This window comes from Lagopus muta, chromosome 8 (genome assembly GCF_023343835.1).
Source record: "Lagopus muta isolate bLagMut1 chromosome 8, bLagMut1 primary, whole genome shotgun sequence".
NCBI classification, from domain to species: Eukaryota; Metazoa; Chordata; class Aves; order Galliformes; family Phasianidae; genus Lagopus; species Lagopus muta.
In genome coordinates this window covers 6,487,781-6,506,925 of record NC_064440.1, presented here as the reverse complement: position 1 = coordinate 6,506,925, position 19,145 = coordinate 6,487,781, and the positions used below count along the sequence as shown (strand labels likewise).

Genomic DNA, 19,145 nt, shown 5'->3' with positions numbered 1-19,145 from the left:
TATAAAATGTGTGTTTGTCTTCCTCCTGTTTTTTAGCCTAGATGCAAGTTTGTGTTTGAGTATGTGAGTAGTCCACACAGTGCTGAAGAGGACGTGTTTTGAGAAATAGTTGCCAGTTGCAGTTGCTGAAGAAGTAGTTGAAAAATCGTCTTGTTTAAACCCACTGCAGTGCTTCTCAAAGAGCTGAGATCAGAGGATATTTAATTTTGCCCATACACCTGTTGACTGTAAGATATCTGTTGGTCCAGAAAAGTTCTTATGTGTAACTGAGAAACTTGCAGGGTTGCTTCTAATGCACTACGTGTAAGCTGACGTTCTCTTGATGTTAAATCTGTCATCTTTCTAGTGGGGGGAAAAAAAAAAAAGCCCTACAAATTTTCTATGTGCTTTTCTAATATTCTTTTGAGGGTATCCATATCCAGATGTTGAATGGTCCCAGCAGGTGCCTGAACAGCTCTGCAGTGTTTGTTAGTGGGCAGCAGGTGCCTATAACTCTTCTATGACGGGGTTAATAAAGGCGTACACAGGCCTTACAGCCTCAAATATGAAGAAACAGACAGAAAAGGTCATCTGAATCATATAAATGAGGAGAGACCTAATACATAATCTTGCTGCTTTTTGTAGCTACTTTTAAAACAACTGGAACTACTGTATGAGGTTATTTGAAGGTCATATTGAGCTTTTATCAGCTTCTTCCTTAGGTTTTCTTGGAAAGCAAGTGATAGTATGAGTGTGAAAATGAAGTAGGTGAATTTGTTTAGGAAGAGATAAAACATCCAGTATCTTGGCAACAAAGATTCAATATAAAATATAATAAACCAGTGTTCAACAAACAATGTAGCCTGTGTATCTAATGTTAGATAATGTGAGCCACAGAGTCCAGAGGTCCAGATGGTTGTTGAACTGGGAGGATTTACAACTTGGTGTATTATGCAAAAAATGATAAATTACATTATAAAATTATCGTTACCTCATAAAGGATTGAGCAATGCTTTCTGTGAAGGAGCCTGTCAATGAAGAAAAAGAATGCAGTTTTGAACACTTATCTACCTTTAGGATTAGTAATATAACCAGAACCTGAATTAAATCTGCCTAGCAGCACCCTTGGTGGCTCTTGATCTCTTGTAACAGCAGCCCAATAGAATTGTTTGTGGCTTCCTAAAACAGTTTTGATCAGTCCTTTAGCCCATGCTTTGACCACAGGAACCTAAATTTATATGATAGATATTACTTGGCACAGAGCCCATGAGTTTTAGTACAGCAGTCTCATTATCATGCTTAAACCAAAGATAGGCTGCTATTTGGACATTATTTAACATAAGTAAAATGTATGCTTTGAACAATATTTATAACTGTGCTTTGGAGCAGATGTACAAACAAGTTAGGAATAGCACTGAGGGTTTAAAATCTAGGGGCCGTGTGGAATTAGCTATTTATCACTTTCTGAAAGTCTCTTATCAGTTGTGCTCTCTATTTGGCAAGGCATAGAGAAATGTAGTTGTGTTCTATTGTTTTTGGTTTTTTTTCATTGTTCCACCTCTGGCTGTCAAATGTGCTGTAGAATTGAGACAGCAGTGGTGAAATCTGCAGCAGAAGATATCACTTCATAGTGATGTGTGAAGTTCTTGGTGTGTTAAATGATCTGAGGAAAATCCATCTGGATTATACTTCATGATAAGAAGGTGGTAACGGTGGGAGGAAATGTTAAGGATTTAGCAAGGACTGTAGCTTGACTCCCTCTGAAGTAGGTAAATTCAAGCTTATGTTTGATTCATTTTTCAGTTCTCTGAATTTAGAGACCAGAATCTCTCTCTTCCCCTTTGGATTTTTAGACAACTTACATTGTTTACTTACATGTAGAATGTCCTGACTATTCACATCTATATCTTGTTTAGGATTATTATTTGTAGTGTGTTGCTAGATCTGGTTTCTTCCTCTTAATTTTGTAGAATCTTTCGTTGAGAAGTCAGGTTTAATGATTGGACTTAAATGATCTTAGTGGGCTCTTCCAACCTGAGTGATACCGTGATTCTAGGAGCAAACTAGTTTCTTTCTTCTTTTGGTTTGAATGAGAGGATAATGAAGCAGGAGCACTTCCTGTCTCAAATATTTTTAATCCTAATCCAAAAGGAGTTGAGCATGGGATCTCTACTTGAGGATGACGTGAGCTGATGGACTGCATGGATGATGTTAAAAAGCATGTTGCAGCTGAGTGGTTGGATCTATGTGACAGGCGGAAGATCAACTTCTTTTAGGCAGTTTGGTTTTTGACATTAGGGCTTTTCTATGATAAACTGTCGTTCAGCTTGATGGCTTTGTAGGATAGAATTCCACTAAGCATATTTTATCACATAAGACAATCTCCCTGCACAAAAATGATCAAAAAGTCTGCCCTATTTTCTTCATGGGATTTTTTTCTGATAAGCAGTATGCGAGTTTTGTGTGATGTAGGTTTTGTTTTTAGCTGCGAACCCTTGCTCTGTACTTCAGATAGCTGAGTCTAATTTAAGGAAACTGTTACAATTCCTCATTCTTTAGAGTGCTGCTAAACAATAATGGTATTAATAATGAATATGCATGCTACAAAACATTTTTTAAAATAAAGCTATCAACTTGAAGTAAGGGTGAAGGTACTCTGCAACCATTGTCCTTGCTGTACCTCTGCGCATGTTCAGTAAAAGAACAAATGTTTTTTGTAATTGTCACTATCTTAGATGGTATAATAGCACTGAAAGCTGTGCCGGTCTGGTTGTTTACAAAGTGTTCTTTTGCATTGAAAAATGACTTAGGAAGATCTTAAGTGTGTCTTTGATCCCATAAAAATAGCAAATGAAGGTTAATGTCAAATTCCCCCCTACTTCCCCTTTGAACATGGTTGGTTCTTGCAGAGCTGTTGCACTACTCAAAAAAGGAGAATATTTTCACTGTATCTATTCATAGCTTCCAGAGCATTTCTAGCTTATGCATGAACATGTTCTGATGTATAGGCTGTTGAATTCTCTTTAACAACTTGAGTGACTTGAAAGATGTTAAGACTAATTTGGCTGCAGACTTCAGTATTTGTCATCTAAGAGATGATGGCATGGATGCCTGTCAGATATCTGGCACCTTTGTGAACATGTAGCAAGGCAGACTGACAAGTCAGTTTCAGCAATGCTGAAAACAGGCATTTTTATTTAATGTTACTATGGTGAAAAGAATGTTTGTCTTTGTGTTTCCATGCACTTCATCCTGCGTGCTTTGGGGTGACGTGCTGAAGGCTTCTAGGTGGGAAGGAAGAATCGGGTAACTTCATGATCAGTTGATTTATTTCTATGGCTCTTTCCAGTGAACTTCGTTATGCACAGGAGAGGTTTGTTTAACTGTCTGCAACTCTACCTTATCCCATAGTTCTGTGCTTGCAGAGACGAACTTAAAAAAAAAAAAAAAAAAAAAAAAAGCCCAAGTATTGCTTGTTGTTCTGAATTTCCAATGCTGTCCTCTTGAGAGCACCACAGAGGGCTTTTCTTTTCTTCAGTTAAAATAGCAGGTACAATATTATCCATGGTGCTGCATTGAAAACCAAACTAGTCCTCACAAAACATCATGGTGTACCGGATGTAATAGGATGTGGGCTGCACTGATTCTTATAGCCAAGATTATAGCTTTCTTGAGGTAATGCTTTGCTTAGACTCATATTTATTGTGCCTTATCCACTGTATTCTTTTTTCACACAACATATAATAGCAAGCAGCTTTTCCCACTTTTCTGTCAGTTTGCTTCCTGCAAATCCAACAGCACATGAAGCTAAGGAGAATTGTGTTTTCAAGCCTCACCATTACAGCACAGTGTAATGACTGTGCAGAGGACCACACATGACTATTTTCCACTGCAGTGCTAAGCTGTATTAGTAATGCTGAAAGGGGCTGTTAGTGGTCCCCTGGGCTGCATTTTGATTAACCACTTGACTGCTACTTGAAATTTCCTAACATTGCATCGATTTCAGTAGTGTTAATGGAACACAGCAGCACAGCTGGTGTGAGGATGGACTAGCAGTAGGAAAGTTAATTTTCTCTAAATCATACCAATGCTTTTGCTACTGAAGATTCTAAAATGTTAGTAGGAAGCATTTTGTGCTCTGCATTTAAAATTATTGTAACCTTTTGTTGATTTCTTTGAATGCATTGATAGTTCTTTCAGCTCACACTGCAAATTCTCTCTCTTACCAGCTGGAGAGGAAAATATGAGTTAAATTCAGAATGTGTTAATTAGAGGAGAAGGGAAGGGAGATCTTGCACAAAAAAAAACCTTTAACTGCAGTGTTGCTTCTAACCTTAAATGCCAGATTTCTGGACAGACATAGAAGCAAAAAGAAGATTATGTGAATTGAAGTAGGAATAATATATTTATTGATTGATCAAAAGCAGGAAAAAGAGAGATGATTACTCTGTCCTTTTGATACTAAGGAGAATTCTGCTTTTGCGAAAACTGATAGGAACGCTTTGAGTTGAGGCATTATCTGTGCTAGAGATAATCACGGGATTTTTTTATATGCTTTTTTTTTTTTTTTGCTCTAGTCTAGGAATGAGGGTTTGGGCCTCAGTATTCCTAAGTGTACAAGCTTCTGTGTCGTGTTAAATTCTTTAGATGTTTGTATTCTCTGAAGAATGAAGAGAGGCTGCTGGTATCACAGTCTGCAAGTTCAGTACTATTGTGGCTTTTTTATTTGTTTTAACTAATAGAACTATTTTAAAACTTATGACAAATGAAATGCCTACCAAGCAATAATCACTACTGAATAACTATTCTTTTGAGTCTTTGTTTCTATTAATTGTAACTATTATTAAGCTTGCTATCTTTATGAATTGTTTCCAGTCTTTCTAACTGTATGACAGAAAGAACAGCACAATAATTCTTACGCCTCATAAAATTCTTCCTTTAAAGGCTGTGTGTGTAGCAAAGGGACAAAACATGTATGTAGCACTCGCTGATCCTGCTTTTTACTGTTCTGTTAGTGAGTGATTAGCAAGCAAACAAAAAATCATTTTCCTATTGCAGATTGCTCTTTGAGCCATAGTTTTCTCTTGGGGGCTATGAAGCTTCAGTAAAACAAACAACTCCTGACATTGTGATTAGTTGTGAGAGCAATGAAGGTCTGTACCTGTGAAGTGATGTTCAAATAGCACAACGTCAGAGGCGTGTGACTTTACCCAATCTCTCTTTACTCACGCACAGCAACGAAGGAGAAGTACCTTTTCTGGTGCAAGGTCAGGTGGCTTAGCTTAGATCTGCCAAGTCAGTCATGTGAACGTGCCAGACTTTGCACTGAAATAACTCATAGTTGTTCACAAGTTCAGTTTCACCTGCTGTGCACCAGCCATCTCTGATGCAGAGCTGTTAATCTTTAAACAGCTGCAGACATTTGCGAAGTGAACACATGGCTGCTGTCTGAACATCAGGATGGATTTGCAGTGATGTATTGAGTGTCTCAGGACCTCATTTAATAGAGCGCTGCGTTAAAAAGCATCCGTGAGCTCATAGATTTGTAATGTGCTCACATTCTTGTTTTCAGTTTGTCAATCCATTGACTTTCAATGTACTAATGTGTTAGGGGCATGCTTAATAATTCCCTGTCAGTAAGAATTAAGTTGGGTTCGAAACACCTCAGTGTCTGTGGAATGGAAATTAATGTCATGACTCAAAGCTTATGAGAAAGAATTGTCTTATCTAGTATTGTTCTGTACTGATTTGACTGTTCTTGTGTTTCTAACTGTTGGCTTGGAGTTCCAAGCTTTGGCTGGAAAGAGGCCTTGTAATTTGTGTTTTAATTGCTATAAATCCTAATTAAGGATAAAAATCTAAGTAATTTCTTAAATACTGTTTTCCATCAAAAATAGCATTTGTGTCAGACTTAATGGTGTGTTTTTCCACGTTGGAAACAACCCATTACTTCTACCTAGATTTGGAAGATCAAGATGTATAGATAAGCATCCCCACTGTTCCATTTGCTTCGTGCTCTCTTCGTAATCTATCTGAAAGTATGAATTGCTGGTACCTGCTTGAGATGGTCCCAAATTTCCATGGAATACATAAGATATACTCACATCTGGTTCCAGTCAAAGGAGAAAGCTTTAACAGTAACAAGGATGGTGGAAGCCTGGGAACAAAGCAGGAGTAAGCTTGTTTGGCAGTATGGGCACACTGAGCTACACATGCTGGGAAATAGTGCCCTACCCTACACTTCTGATAGCTTACAAGGATGTTTACTCTTATTCCAACTGTAGTTCAAAACAGATAATGTAGTAATGTAGTAAGGATGAGTAAAGGAGCTGTCTTCTGAGTTTTAATGTTATAACAAATGCTACATAGTAAGATTCTTCAGTTGTGTCTGGATGTGGATTCTTAAAAGGAGGGATTCATTAGGCTGTTAGAACTGTGAAATGAAATTCAGTTGTGGTCTGTTTCTCTTTAGATCTCATAAATGGAGCCCAAGAACAGTGTGAATTGCCTCCTATGGATGGTTTTCCTCACTGTGAAGGGAAAATAAAGGTAACTGTGAGCTGTTTTTAATTTGTTACATTTATTTTGTTAAAAACCGAATATCTGTTGCAAGAAGTCACTACTCAGTGGTGTAAAGGAAGAAAAGTTGAGTCAAAAAGATGATGTTTAGGAGCACACATCACTACAAAACTTAGAACTTAGGCTCCCAGCAGAGAAGTTGTTCCATTTCCAAACAGAAAGCCATTGCCTTGTTCATGATGATGACATCTATCAATTCACCCTAAAACTTCATTTAGATGGAAAGCTTTAAAAAATAGTTAAAAATAAATGTAAATAAAACAAGATCATTCTATCCTGGTTTGAGGATATACATCTAATTCTCTGTAAATCATACATTTTACTAGTATTGCAGTTGGAAAGACTAAATGTGGAAAATCATCAGACATCCACTGGAAAAGAAAAATAATAAACTTAGTAAAATTGACCTTTTTTTTCCCAAATATTTCAACAAATGTAAGGAGACTGTGGTTAATAGTTGGGCTAAAAGGAAAGTTGCTGGATGTTCACATATAATTATCAAGTATTAATTTTTACTGAAGGTGTACACAACCGGAGAATTCCATGCAGAGTTTTGTTACTTTTTTTTCTGTAAATAAAAACTCTTTGACTCATTTTTGGTTTTTTTGGGGGGGGGAGGGTTTCAGTTTTTAATTTTTTTTTTAAAGATAATCTCTAACCGTTGATTCTCTGGCCTGTGTTCTGGTCCATTTTCACATACTGGCTGCGAAGTGGCTATGTAATACATCATTCGACTGCTAAAATAAGACTGTAAATGAATCATTTGCTGCTTCAGAAATGTCAGATTCTTGCCAGAATCAGGCAGATTCCAATCTTTGTAATTCAGACAGCCTGTTACATTCCAGAGCAGCTGTAACAGGGCGATAGGAGTCAACTCCAGCCACACCCACATGTGTGAATCCTTGAATATATTTTCTTTTTGATATTTGCTTCTGTTTGCGTGGTTATCACTTTGTATAAACCATACTCAAATTTGGTATGTAATTACTTCCCCAGTGTAGTTGAATGCTGACATGCAGCATGCTGCAAAATATTCCTAAACTTCCTTTTGGTTATTTGTCATTTTTGTTTGTTTGGATATAGTGACTCACAGCTTTCCTCTGTTATTTTTGACTTCAGTGTGAAATAGTGTAATTTAGAGTTATTATGTGGTGCTTAACCCTAACAGACTGTATCTTTGTTTTGTTTCAGTGGATGAAAGATATGTGGCGATCGGATCCCTGTTATGCAAGTTATGGTGTAGATGGGTCCACATGCTCCTTTTTTATTTACCTCAGTGAGGTCAGTAATTCTTTTGTCCATTTAAGGGGAACATTAGACGCCTCCATAGTTTTTGGAAACTATTTGCAAGCAATTTCTCAAATCATGCTTTTCTTTAGAAAACAATTAGAACAGAATTATTAGAAGTGTTGCTATTTTTCTTAGATCCTCCAGGTGTTTCTAACATGGAGAATCTTAATATTTATAACTGAATTGGTGTAAACAGCGACTGTTCAGTGAGCTTTCACCAGACATCCTGTGTAACTGAAGAATGAAGCTTTATCTGTGTAGCTCCTGAGGTAGCAATAGACAGGAATATTAGGGGAATTGTTTGGAATGTGAAATTTGGAAAGTGAAACAAGTTAGAAGCTATTAACAGAAAATAATAACCCCCAAAAGTCATTATCTGCAAATTCACTCAAAAATAATGTTGGTTAAAATTTTTGGTGTCTGTCCTAGTTTGGTACACAGCTGAGTAGGGGGCTTGCCCTTAAACTTTGGTTTGCTTGTTTCTCAAGGATTTCCTGTTTCCTGAATAATATTTGTTCTCCAAGGTGAAATTTTATTGAGTTTTTCTGTGGGCTCAGTTACCAGCTTGTGGTGTATGTGCCAGAAATAATCAGGTGTATTTAGTCACTTGACCCTTCTTATTAGTAAAATTTTACTAACTTACAGGAATGGTTCTGGGTAATAGTATAGATACATGGTGAATTTCTACGTGTAGACAAGTTGGAGAACTAATGTGGTTCTAGAACTGTGAAATTGCTTTGATTGTGTAGCTACTGCAAGATTTGGGGGGAAATAGATTGAGTTCTTAAATTCTGTATCTGAGATTACAACACTAAGTCTTTTGTGTAAGTAACTCGATTGTAGTGAAAGCAGATTCTGTTTGGTTACTCATTTAATGGTAGCTGAACTTCTCAAGGCATTGCTTTAAGCAGAAGTAGTAGTTATATGCATATCTAAACTCCTATCCAAAGGAATAAAACATGCTGCCTTTACCTGCAAGTTTGACTCACTCCAGTGCTAGCACTTTGTGTTAATTTATGGGCTGTGAAGCTAGGATGGAGAAGTCACAGGATTACTGTTTTATTTACTTTATTTATTATAGAAGTGGAATGTACAGTTTCATAATCATCTGAAGTTGATCTAAGTTTCTACTGAAAGGTTATGTTTTAGTGAAGTTGCATTTGTATCAGTATTACGAAGTTGCAGTGTACTGTCAGCCAGCTGATGCTTCGTGTTTTTAATGCAGATGTATCTTAGAAGTGAGGGTACCTGTCAACCAAATGTGAGAATCTGATGCTCTTAAATGACAAATTAAGTATTTTATATCTTTGTGACAGTATTTTCTGTGACAATCTTCTCTGATCATCAGTTTTGAAAACTCTGTTGATGCTGTTAGTCTTTTTCGTAATTGATATTTCAGCTCATCCTCATGGTGAAATGTGAGTAGATGTTGATCCTGATGCATCTTATGTTTCAGAATGTCAATTTTGCTTGTACAGTTGCAGATAACCACCATTCAGGTGCATCACTTTCATTGCTGTTTTCTTCCAGTCCTAAATGAAGTGCTTCAGCTTTCCAGAAAGGATGCTGAGTATAGAGCTTCATGTTAGATAGCATGATGTAACTGTGTTAGAAACATGATATCTTCCTATATACATAAGCACTTGTTCTTTCACATACAAATGAAAATTCTAAAGGTATGGTGCAAGTTGTGAACTCTTTCTTGCCCCAGTCTTGTTCTTCAATTTTTATTGCAAGTGGTAGCTGTTACTGTTCCAGTAGCCAGGACCTTATGTCTTGGATCAGGACCATTGTACTCATATGTTAATATGCCAAATACATAGTACCTTCCTGAAATAAATTTCCAAGTCTATAGGGATGAGTACACTAACAGTGTTCTGATCTGGAACTCAGTTATGACAGTGGAAGTTGGATTCAAATTCTTTTGTTCAGCTGAAACTTTTCAAGACTCTTAGGGAAACTTTGAATCAAACTTTCAGGATGTTGGTGAAGCAGAGAAAAGTTACCACTTAAAGCTCTGCATTCAGGAAATGTATTACTTGGTAATGTTAAACATCATGTATGTTAGTAAACGTTAAACCTTTTGGATGAAAAATTGGATTAGTAAATAGCAGTTCACCTATTCGTTTAGGAAATGCTATGAGCCGTTGGCTTTTTTGCTTGTAAGTTCACAGCTAGCAGGAAGAGGCATGAAGAAGCCATTCTCATCTTGCTGGTGAATGAAATACATCTTCTAGTTGGTAAATGGAATAAGAGGATTCATTAGGTGTCACTTCTTAGAATGCTGTGAAATAAGCTAGTCTATATTGAAATATTTTCTAAATTGCATTAACTGTGTGCATAAGATTGCATCAAGTGCTCTTATAGATATTATACTTCTAGAACTTTCTGAATTTTTTGTCCATTTTTGTTGTCTAATCTGCTAGCCAACATATTTTAGGGGATTCATAGTATTTCTATAAACTTTAAGCCAAGGTGATATAAAGGATGTATTGTTTTTCTAATGTACAGACTTCATCAGCTTATGGAGGCCAAATGGTTTTTCAAGAGTGTAGGGATGTAAATTTTTCTTTAAGAAGAAATGTAGAATTTGAGCAACTTCTTGTTTCATAATGGAACAAGAATGCAATAAATACCTTCATCTGTGTGTTTATTTGGAAACTTCAGACAAAGATCTTATATTTATCTATTTAAGTTTTGTCCCCGTGACAGAATGTAAAACTAATATTGGTTGAGCATGTTATTAACCATGAGTTTAAATTTGGTGTTCTTAATCCTATGATTAATTCCATGATTAATGCCCAGCAGCAGAGCTTGAAAGCTTAAATGCTTGCAAATGCAAGCATGAAATGAAATTCTAATAACACTACAATGATGTGGATTTATGAGGTGTATTGGCTACTAAGGATAAGTGGAAATGCTGCTGCAAGAGTAATTTGTCAAAATGGACAGAGATGAGGAGTTGACAGTTCATAGTGTGATTGTACAGCTGAATGATAAATGTTTGTCTACAGAGCTCTCAAGTCAAAACTGCTCATTTAAAATATTAAAATGCATTGTGGCTCTAGCAGGATATTAATGTTAGGATTTTTCTTGTTAAGGTAGCAGCCTAGGAATAAGATGGCTGTGTACACATCCTCTGTTTGAAAGGGCAGTGTACGCATCAGATTACGCGTGCCTACTTTTGCTCTTGTGATCCTATCTACAAATTCATTATGACAAGCATGTATACCTTTCTGTACTCTTCTGAGATCTGCTTTTTCTCCTGAAATAACTCACTTAGGATATTAAACTCATCACTCTGTTGTAAATCAATTTCAAAACTGTAAACAAAAGAGCACAAAATACTACATTTTGTTCTGTAGTGCAGATCAGAAACAGAGAGACAAAGTAACTTGTCAAGTCTTAGAAACAAAGTTAGGAGTAGAACTCAAATCTTTGAGTAACTCTTGTATGCCCTGGTTATGTTATCACTATGTATATCTGTAAAATAGAACTAGCTTTCTTTTCCACAGAGCTTGCACAAGTGCTAGCAGTTCTTGTACTGCTGCAGGACAAAAAGCAAACAAGTAATTGACAGCTAGCTTAACAGCTTTTCTCCATTTTTCTGCTTGTGCTTTAGCTGCTGGAGCAGACTGGCAAAGCGTGGAAGATAGGGCATTCAGGTTTAGGTTTTTTTTACTTAAAGTTGTTCTGGACAGACTCACAAATAATGCAGCAAGGATTTTGAACTTCTTGCTTACTGCTTTGTTGGAGGCACCAGATCACTCCTGGTGGAGGATGTGCAGCACTCTGTAGCCTCTGAAAGACCAGAGGAGATACGAATGTTCTGAATAGCAAAACCAGACTTGTATTTTCTGGAATGATAGAGGAAGGGAAGGGATTGAAATTGGTGAAATTTGAAGGTAAGCTAACTCTTCAGGTTTCTGAATACTTGGAACCTGTTTTCCTTTTAACTATGATACAAACTTACTCACTGAGAAGAATTATTTCCTCTTAAAATTACCATTTAGTTATAATAGTTATATACGTAACTATATATAACTATTATAATAGTTAAACAATTGTTTAACACTACTCTGCCATTGGCACAGTTACACATTTAATGGATGACATTGCTTCAGGGGAGGAATGTGAAAAAACAAATTTCTAGACAGTAAAAAATTATGCTTCACTGCAAAATATCAGATTGCAGCTGAAGAATAAAACTTTAAAAAATATCTGAGAGAGCTGCCTGCCACATGGGTGGGACTGCTGCTGAGCAGCTGTGGTGCCAGGTTCCACAGCTCAGGGGAGCTCCCTCTGTTTTTGTTCTGTTAATTTCTGAGAGACTTGCATGCTGGAGCTGGGCATGAATTCATGAAGGTTTCATGAAAATCCCAGGCTTTGGATCTCCAACTCACCTTTCAGGTACAAGTGCAATGTTTGGTCTTCCTCTTCAAAGTGAATTCAACACTTCAAAAGGCTAAAGTTGCTTCAGTGACCAGTCTTTGAACTTCTGTAGCTTTTGCACAGTTCCTACTGTGCCACTTGGGAGAAGTCTTATTTTAGTTCTTCAGACTTCAAAGGAACAGAATGCAAGTGGTTTGGGTTTGTTTTGCTTTGTTTATTTATTTTACAGTAGTATTGTTCTTTACATTGCTACTTTTGCTGTGGGATGGATGAGGCAGAAAAATCCAAACTGAAGGTGATTTTGAATGTGGATTTGTTCCCAGAATGCAAACTGTAGTCTGAAGATGTATTAGTATGTATTAGATGCATTTTCCAGCTGCTACTGCATGCATTACATAGTTTTTAATCATTAGGTGAGTTAACAATGTTTTACATTTCTTCAATGCAACGTAACATAAAATCACAGATGGCTTGGATCAAAGGGATCTAGAAAGATCATCAGGTTCCAGCCCCCCTTGTCACAGGCGGAGTTGCCATCCTCTAGATGAAGTTCTAGACCAGATTGCCCAGGGCCCTCTCCAACTTGGCCTTGAACACCTCCAGAGATGAGGCATACGCAATCTCTCTGGGCAACCTGTTTCAGCAGCTCACCATCCTCTCCGTGGAAAAACTTCCCCCTGACTAAATCTTCCCTCCTTTGGTTTAAAACCATTCTACTTTGTCCTATAACTATCTACCTTTGTCTTATCACTAAAAAGTTAATTTGCCTCCTGTTTATAATCTCCCTTTAAATATTAAGGCCCTAACAGTAAACTGTCTTAAATACTAGACACCATATATGTCCAACCCACTAGTCTTTTGTTTTTGTTGCCCTTGACAATTTTGTCTTCATTCAGCATGGCCCAGGCAAGCCAAAAGGTTGGACATCCATGAACTACACCAATATGTTGGGGGGAGGGGGGAAGGAAGGGACAAAAAGCCTTGTCTGAAATGTAAAGCTTCAGAAACCTGAACTTCTTCAGTATCTGACACGTCTCCCTAAGAAATAGAGATGCTGATGATGTTCAATACTTTGTTTCTGAGTCATCTAGTAGCATATTGGCCTGGATTTCAGAGATTGGGGCTGTTATCTTTTCTATGTTGTGCACTTTTTACAGAGGAATTAGCATTCCTCTGTCTTGCTGGAAGATGCTTTAGATGCCAATGTAAGAGAGGAATAAAACTAAGCATACAGTACTGAAGTTAGATAAGAGCCCGTTTGGGTTTGCCTATGGAAAAAAACACCCTATGTTACCTGTGTTCACTTCTCAGTTTCTCTGAACAAACAAGCAGTCTGCTTGTACTACAGATTTTTTTTTTTTCCCATCGTCAAAATGATTTCCTAGCACTGAGTAAATGCTGACAGAACAGAGATATTACAGCTTCTGGAAGAGTGGGGAAAGTCAGCTTCCTGATGGGAACAGTTCTTTTGCCTCAGATTCATAAATGGCTTTCTTAAGTGAATGCTGAGTGCTCTGCATGCCATCTGATAAATTCAAAGATGAACTGTCCTTCACCGGTTGTTGCAGCACTGTTTATTTCCTGCTCTGGAATTGACGTGAGATACTTCATAGCAGTGCTTACCACAGATTCAGTGATGTTGAGCAATAACCACTCATCTGAAATGCAAAGAAACTGGGTTTTGTTACCCTTTCGATGGGCTGCACCTGTCATGCAGAGGAATCCAAGATGAAGACTGTGCCAGTTGTCTAGAGAGTGTCCTTCATCTTCTGCTTTGTTAAACTCTTACTCTTTGAACACTAAAGAACTTTCTGCAATTGTGGGAGAGCTTCTGGCAGAGCACTCATTCAAAGTGGAAGGTGCCCAAACTGGCCACACTGCAGACAGTTGCCAGGTTATTACAAGTATATTCAAGTTTCTTTGTCTATTGTGTAGCTGGTCTTCTCTGGTGGACTTAACCTTAGATCATGCTCAAGAGATTAATCAGTGTGTTTGATTGGGCTTCAACACTAGTTACAGGAGACAGAACTGTTCTTATTCATAAATATGACACAAGAAAAATAAATACACTGTGATCTGATTAATAGCTTGTCACTCATCTAAAAAAGGGCAGTCTTTGAATCTGCAGTTGCTGTTTCCCAACAATCTTCTTTAACTTCTGTTCTGTACTCTGACACCACATCCTTCCTATCAAATCATGTGTATTGCAGTGTAGCAGTTGGTTGCTATGGAGAGAATAACATGGAAAAAGAACTGCTGCAAACCCTGTGAGAGAAACAGCCCTGGAAAATGGGGAGACAAGTCCCAGTTCCCTCTTCACAGCTTAGTTTATACTTCTTTCCTTAAAAAATCAAATAAAAATACATAAGTAAGCTGAAGAATAAGATCTAAACACATTTTGCTGCCCTCCTTCATCTTGCTCAAACTTCTGGCTTTTGGCCATGTGATCATCTGTACCTAAACAAATACAAAGCTTCTAGTATTTATACACTTCTGATGGAGGTTTCATCTATGCACACTAGTGATATAATGACAAGGATAACTTCTGTAACAGTGTGGCACAATACCATATTTCTGACTTCATAATGAAGCCTTAAGCATTTACAGTAACTTCTTGCTATTTATAGTCATATATATACATATGTGTATTTGTATGTCTTTATCCAGATGCACTTTTTCCATTGTGCGTGTGATATAATCAAAAAGCTTCTTGATCAAGGACAAGATATACTTTAATGCTGTTGCATTTCCCACACACTTTTTGTTGTTAGTTAGCAATACAGTATGAAATTAATCAAGGCAGTATTTTTCTTTTCCCACTGTATCAGCTTCCAGGAAATGTTGTGCATCAAAAGTCCTTAATTCAGCCCCTCACCTTCCCGCTATATCTCACCATTTCCCTAATAGTTTCAATGAAAGGTGATCACCAGATCTAGCAGAGCAAATTCCTATGAGTAGGGGATCAAGGGAGGGAGAATCAAGTTCCAAGCATGACATCTTTTCAAAGAGCATACTGTAATACTGTCAGTGGTTACTTACTGTAATAAGGAGATTGAAAGCCAACAAGATCCTCAAGCTAGTCTGAACTGGTTAGTAATTCCTCACCTTTCTTAATCACCACATCTGTAGTTAGAAATTAGTACTCAATATAATGAAGCCTAGGATGCACTTGTGTTATGTCAATAAATCTGGAGTAAATAGCATTCAATTTTAACTGGTATTTGCTGGCAGAAAGATTGTTTCATGAGCATCTTCTTGCATTTTTTTCATTAAATGTAGCGCTTATCTTTGTGTACAAAAAAAGTTAACACGGCAGTAGTTAACATGTGAAGCTGAGAAAAGAGCAACTGTGAGCCTTGTTGAGAAATGAGTACTTTTATGGGCCATGATTAGTCATGCAAGGCAACCAGGAAAATTACTTAACCACTCTAGGTTTCGTGTTTAGGTATAGGAATCCTTGTGGTGTTCTGTGTGAAAAACCCTACAGTCATTAACTGAATTGACAATACTTGGTTCTTTATTGAACGGAAAAAAAGAAAGAGAAAAAGATGCTTGTTTTCTAGGTCACGTGAAGTTCTCATGAAACTGTAGCTCCAGCAATTAGAGCTGCAATTAGGAGTAGATCATGGGATTAAAAATGAGAAACTGTGTGTTTTGATCAGGAAATGCCAAAGTGCTCAGTTTGATTCATTAAGTATCACATGAGGCAAGAGAAGTCGGCAAAGAAACGATAATATCTGTTCTACAAGTGACTTCTGTTGTATGAGCTTCACTACTGAGTTTTGAGTTTTATGACTTCTTGCTGTCACTCTAATCATGATTTTCCTTTTTGTTTCTCCTCAAACCATGACATATTAATTTCCAGTACTTTTTAATTATCTGCCAAATTAACTCATGTTAATGGAATGGCGTTTTGGCTGGTTCCATCATCATAAAATATTCTCTCTGGATGCATGCATGCCTGTGATCTTTATTGACCATCTTAACATCCAAAGCTCTAAGTTCGTGAGCCACTAGCCCACAGAAATAAGCACAATCCTTTTCGTTTTCTATGAGAATGCCTGCGTGTTCTTCCTACCACTTTTATTAGTGCTGAAATTAGAAAACAAACAGACTTTGAAGAGCATGTTTTAAAAATCTGGTGATGAGTTAAGCTGTTCTTTCTTATTTCAAAAATGAGAAAAGGAATTCCTTAAGTATCCATAAGAAAAAAATGAATACTAGACCAACCACGTTCTTTATATTTGCTTCTGTGAACAGAATTACTGCAATTTAATTTAAATTAGAAGGACAATGGAATGTTTCTGAAAGCACAGACGTACTGTTTGTTTCTCAGTCAAATACTCAGCTTGGAAACTTCAGTTTTCTTAGATCTGTGATGGTGCAGCGTGAAATATATAAGCCAGAAAAAGAGCACATACAATTGTACTTGAAATGTCTTGACTGCTAGATCAATTTTGATGATAGGAAAAATTCAAGATTACTCACACAGAGAGAAAGAGAGATTGGACCATGCATGATTTTTAATTTGGAGCTTGCAACTCCTTTCTACCAGTATTTCGCAACTTGCTTTAGGATTCTTAATTGCTACAAGTTCTACAGCTTTTGCAGAGCTAGAGACCAGTGAGTAATCAGGAATTTCAAACCAAGTTGATCAGGTCATTGCTATCAGATGTTGCATTAAATATATTGAGTAGATTAAGTTGTAACATTCAAATTAAGGCTTTTGTATAATTTGTCCGAGGAACTTAACCTTGCTATGTTTCTTCTTTTTAATGCGGTTATGATGCCTGTTAATTTATTATTTTAGTGTAATTGCTCTTCTAGGCAATCATTCGGTACAATCTTAAGCCCTTAATCTTTAATACTTCAGGCTTATTGCAGCATGATTAAGCTAAAATGGTGTTTTGACAGGTCTGTGACTGGAGGGCCCCTTATGAGCAACACTGATTTCTGATTCTCTGCAAGTTGTGAATTTAACCATTCATGATGGGGTATTCTAGCTGGCATATAAACTTTGGTTTTGCCATTTAACAATAAAGTTATGCTTCTGTTTTGCTTTCATGGGTTTGTTTCCAACAGTGAAATTCTTTCTTCACAGAAACAAAGGGACAGATCATTTCACGTGGATAAAGCAGATTTAGTAGGACAAGTGATAATTCTAGAGATAGCACAAGCACTTTTGGTGGCTATCTTCCATTTGCTGTTTTTTTCCTACCAGTAGCTGTTGTAGAGGGTTTTTTTTCTAGAAGAGGTGATAGGAGAAGTACTGCATTTGCATTGCTTGTTTCTGTCAGAATTATGGCTATTAATACTTGTGTTATTACATTACTTAACAATTAGGAATTTTTCTAATTCATCTTTTTTAAAAAATTGCCTATTCTACTACAAGGCAGAGCATTGTTCCTTGTTTTTAATCAATCTTTTTTTTTTTTTTGTAAACATATCTTAGGGAGACAGCAAAATGTTAAAAAAATATAGTTTTGAAGTTCTAGAAGCATAAAAAACTTAGTGCTTTATGAAAGCATTTAGAAACTATTCAGACAAACCTTATTTAGAGCATTTAACAGCTGACCTCTGACTTGAGTTTTCTCTCTTGCATTCATTATTATGAACTAATGATTAAGTGCTGTTTTTGGTTGTCGCAAGGTTAAAAGTGATGAATTTCAGAAAGCCATTTTGAAAGACAGATTACAAAAGGCATTCTTACCTTGCAGTGACTTACTGATCAGCTGATGTCTTATTCAAACTGCAGGAAAGTGTAATATAAAGGCAGTCAGAGCTGGATAAGTGAGCTGAAAGTAGAATAGAATGATGTATTTTCATTTGATTGTCTTATAGGTTGAAAATTGGTGTCCTCGTTTACCTTGGAGAGCAAAAAATCCTAATGAAGAAACTGATCAAAAGACAGTGGTAAGAAAAACATTAAAACAGTTCAGTATTGTTGTTCCTGCAAAAGATTCTGGAGTCTTGTTTCACATAAATGCTAATGAGACTAGAATTTACCATTGCTGTTCCTCAGTTCCTGAAAGTTGAAGGGAAGAATGTCTGACTGCATATATGTACACGTATGCATATGTGGCTCATCATGTACTTTCTTCTATCATGCTGCAGTCTTGGTGGTAGATTTTCTCTAAAAACATTTACATACTTTAGGTTATGAAGCACTGTGCACAGACTAAGATACAGCTCCAATAGACTCTTCACCAGTAATAAGCAGCCATATCATCACGTCCACCATCGCTCCTTTAAATATCTGTGAAACTGCCCATTTTTGCTGTCCCATAAACCTGAGATTTATATTTAACAATACTGTAACAGAAGAGCCTTATGTGGATTTCAGTTTTGTAACATTTTGATTTTTTTTTTTTCTGTTGGAAACAATTCTTGAGTTTTTAAATTCTTTTTTGTCTAATTATGTAGTACTTAAGTATTTTTAAATCATTGCTGAGCTGCGTGTGACCATTGATTGTAAAATGTAGATATAGGTTGACATATGGTCTAAAAACCAATTGGTTTTAGATTGATTTAGCAATTTAGCTTGAAAACTAGTATTTCCTTTTAAAGTATTACTGTAGTAATGTTTGAAGCATTACTGTAGTAAAGTTTGTGCTTTAATGATATCACCAGATACTTTGTTGCATTTTGAAGATCCATAACATAACTGAATCTTCAGTGTAACTTTCTGAATTAGTATTTTGTTCTAAAGATGCTTTAACCTCATTGTGCAAACACGGGAAAAATACCAGCTCTTGTATTGCAGAAATAGATACACTCTGAAACACCACAAATGTATTCAAAGGCAACTAAGTACTACTAATAAAAATAATTACTTTACATGGCTTAGAAACCTCTATTTAAATAAAGATATTTTAAATAATTGAACTAGAATCTCAGCTTTGCTT

General features: G+C 36.7%; 1 protein-coding gene across 8 annotated transcripts in view; it reads left to right on the top strand.

Annotated features, from left to right (window-relative positions):
- Positions 1-19,145, top strand: part of MGAT5 (alpha-1,6-mannosylglycoprotein 6-beta-N-acetylglucosaminyltransferase) — a 112,363-nt gene that overhangs the window by 51,799 nt on the left and 41,419 nt on the right. For all 8 annotated transcript variants that reach the window (XM_048953887.1, XM_048953890.1, XM_048953882.1 and 5 more), the window contains 3 exons: positions 6,452-6,528; positions 7,750-7,839; positions 18,082-18,153. In XM_048953887.1, the coding sequence (XP_048809844.1) occupies positions 6,452-6,528; positions 7,750-7,839; positions 18,082-18,153 (239 nt within the window). The remainder of the gene's footprint in view (positions 1-6,451; positions 6,529-7,749; positions 7,840-18,081; positions 18,154-19,145) is intronic.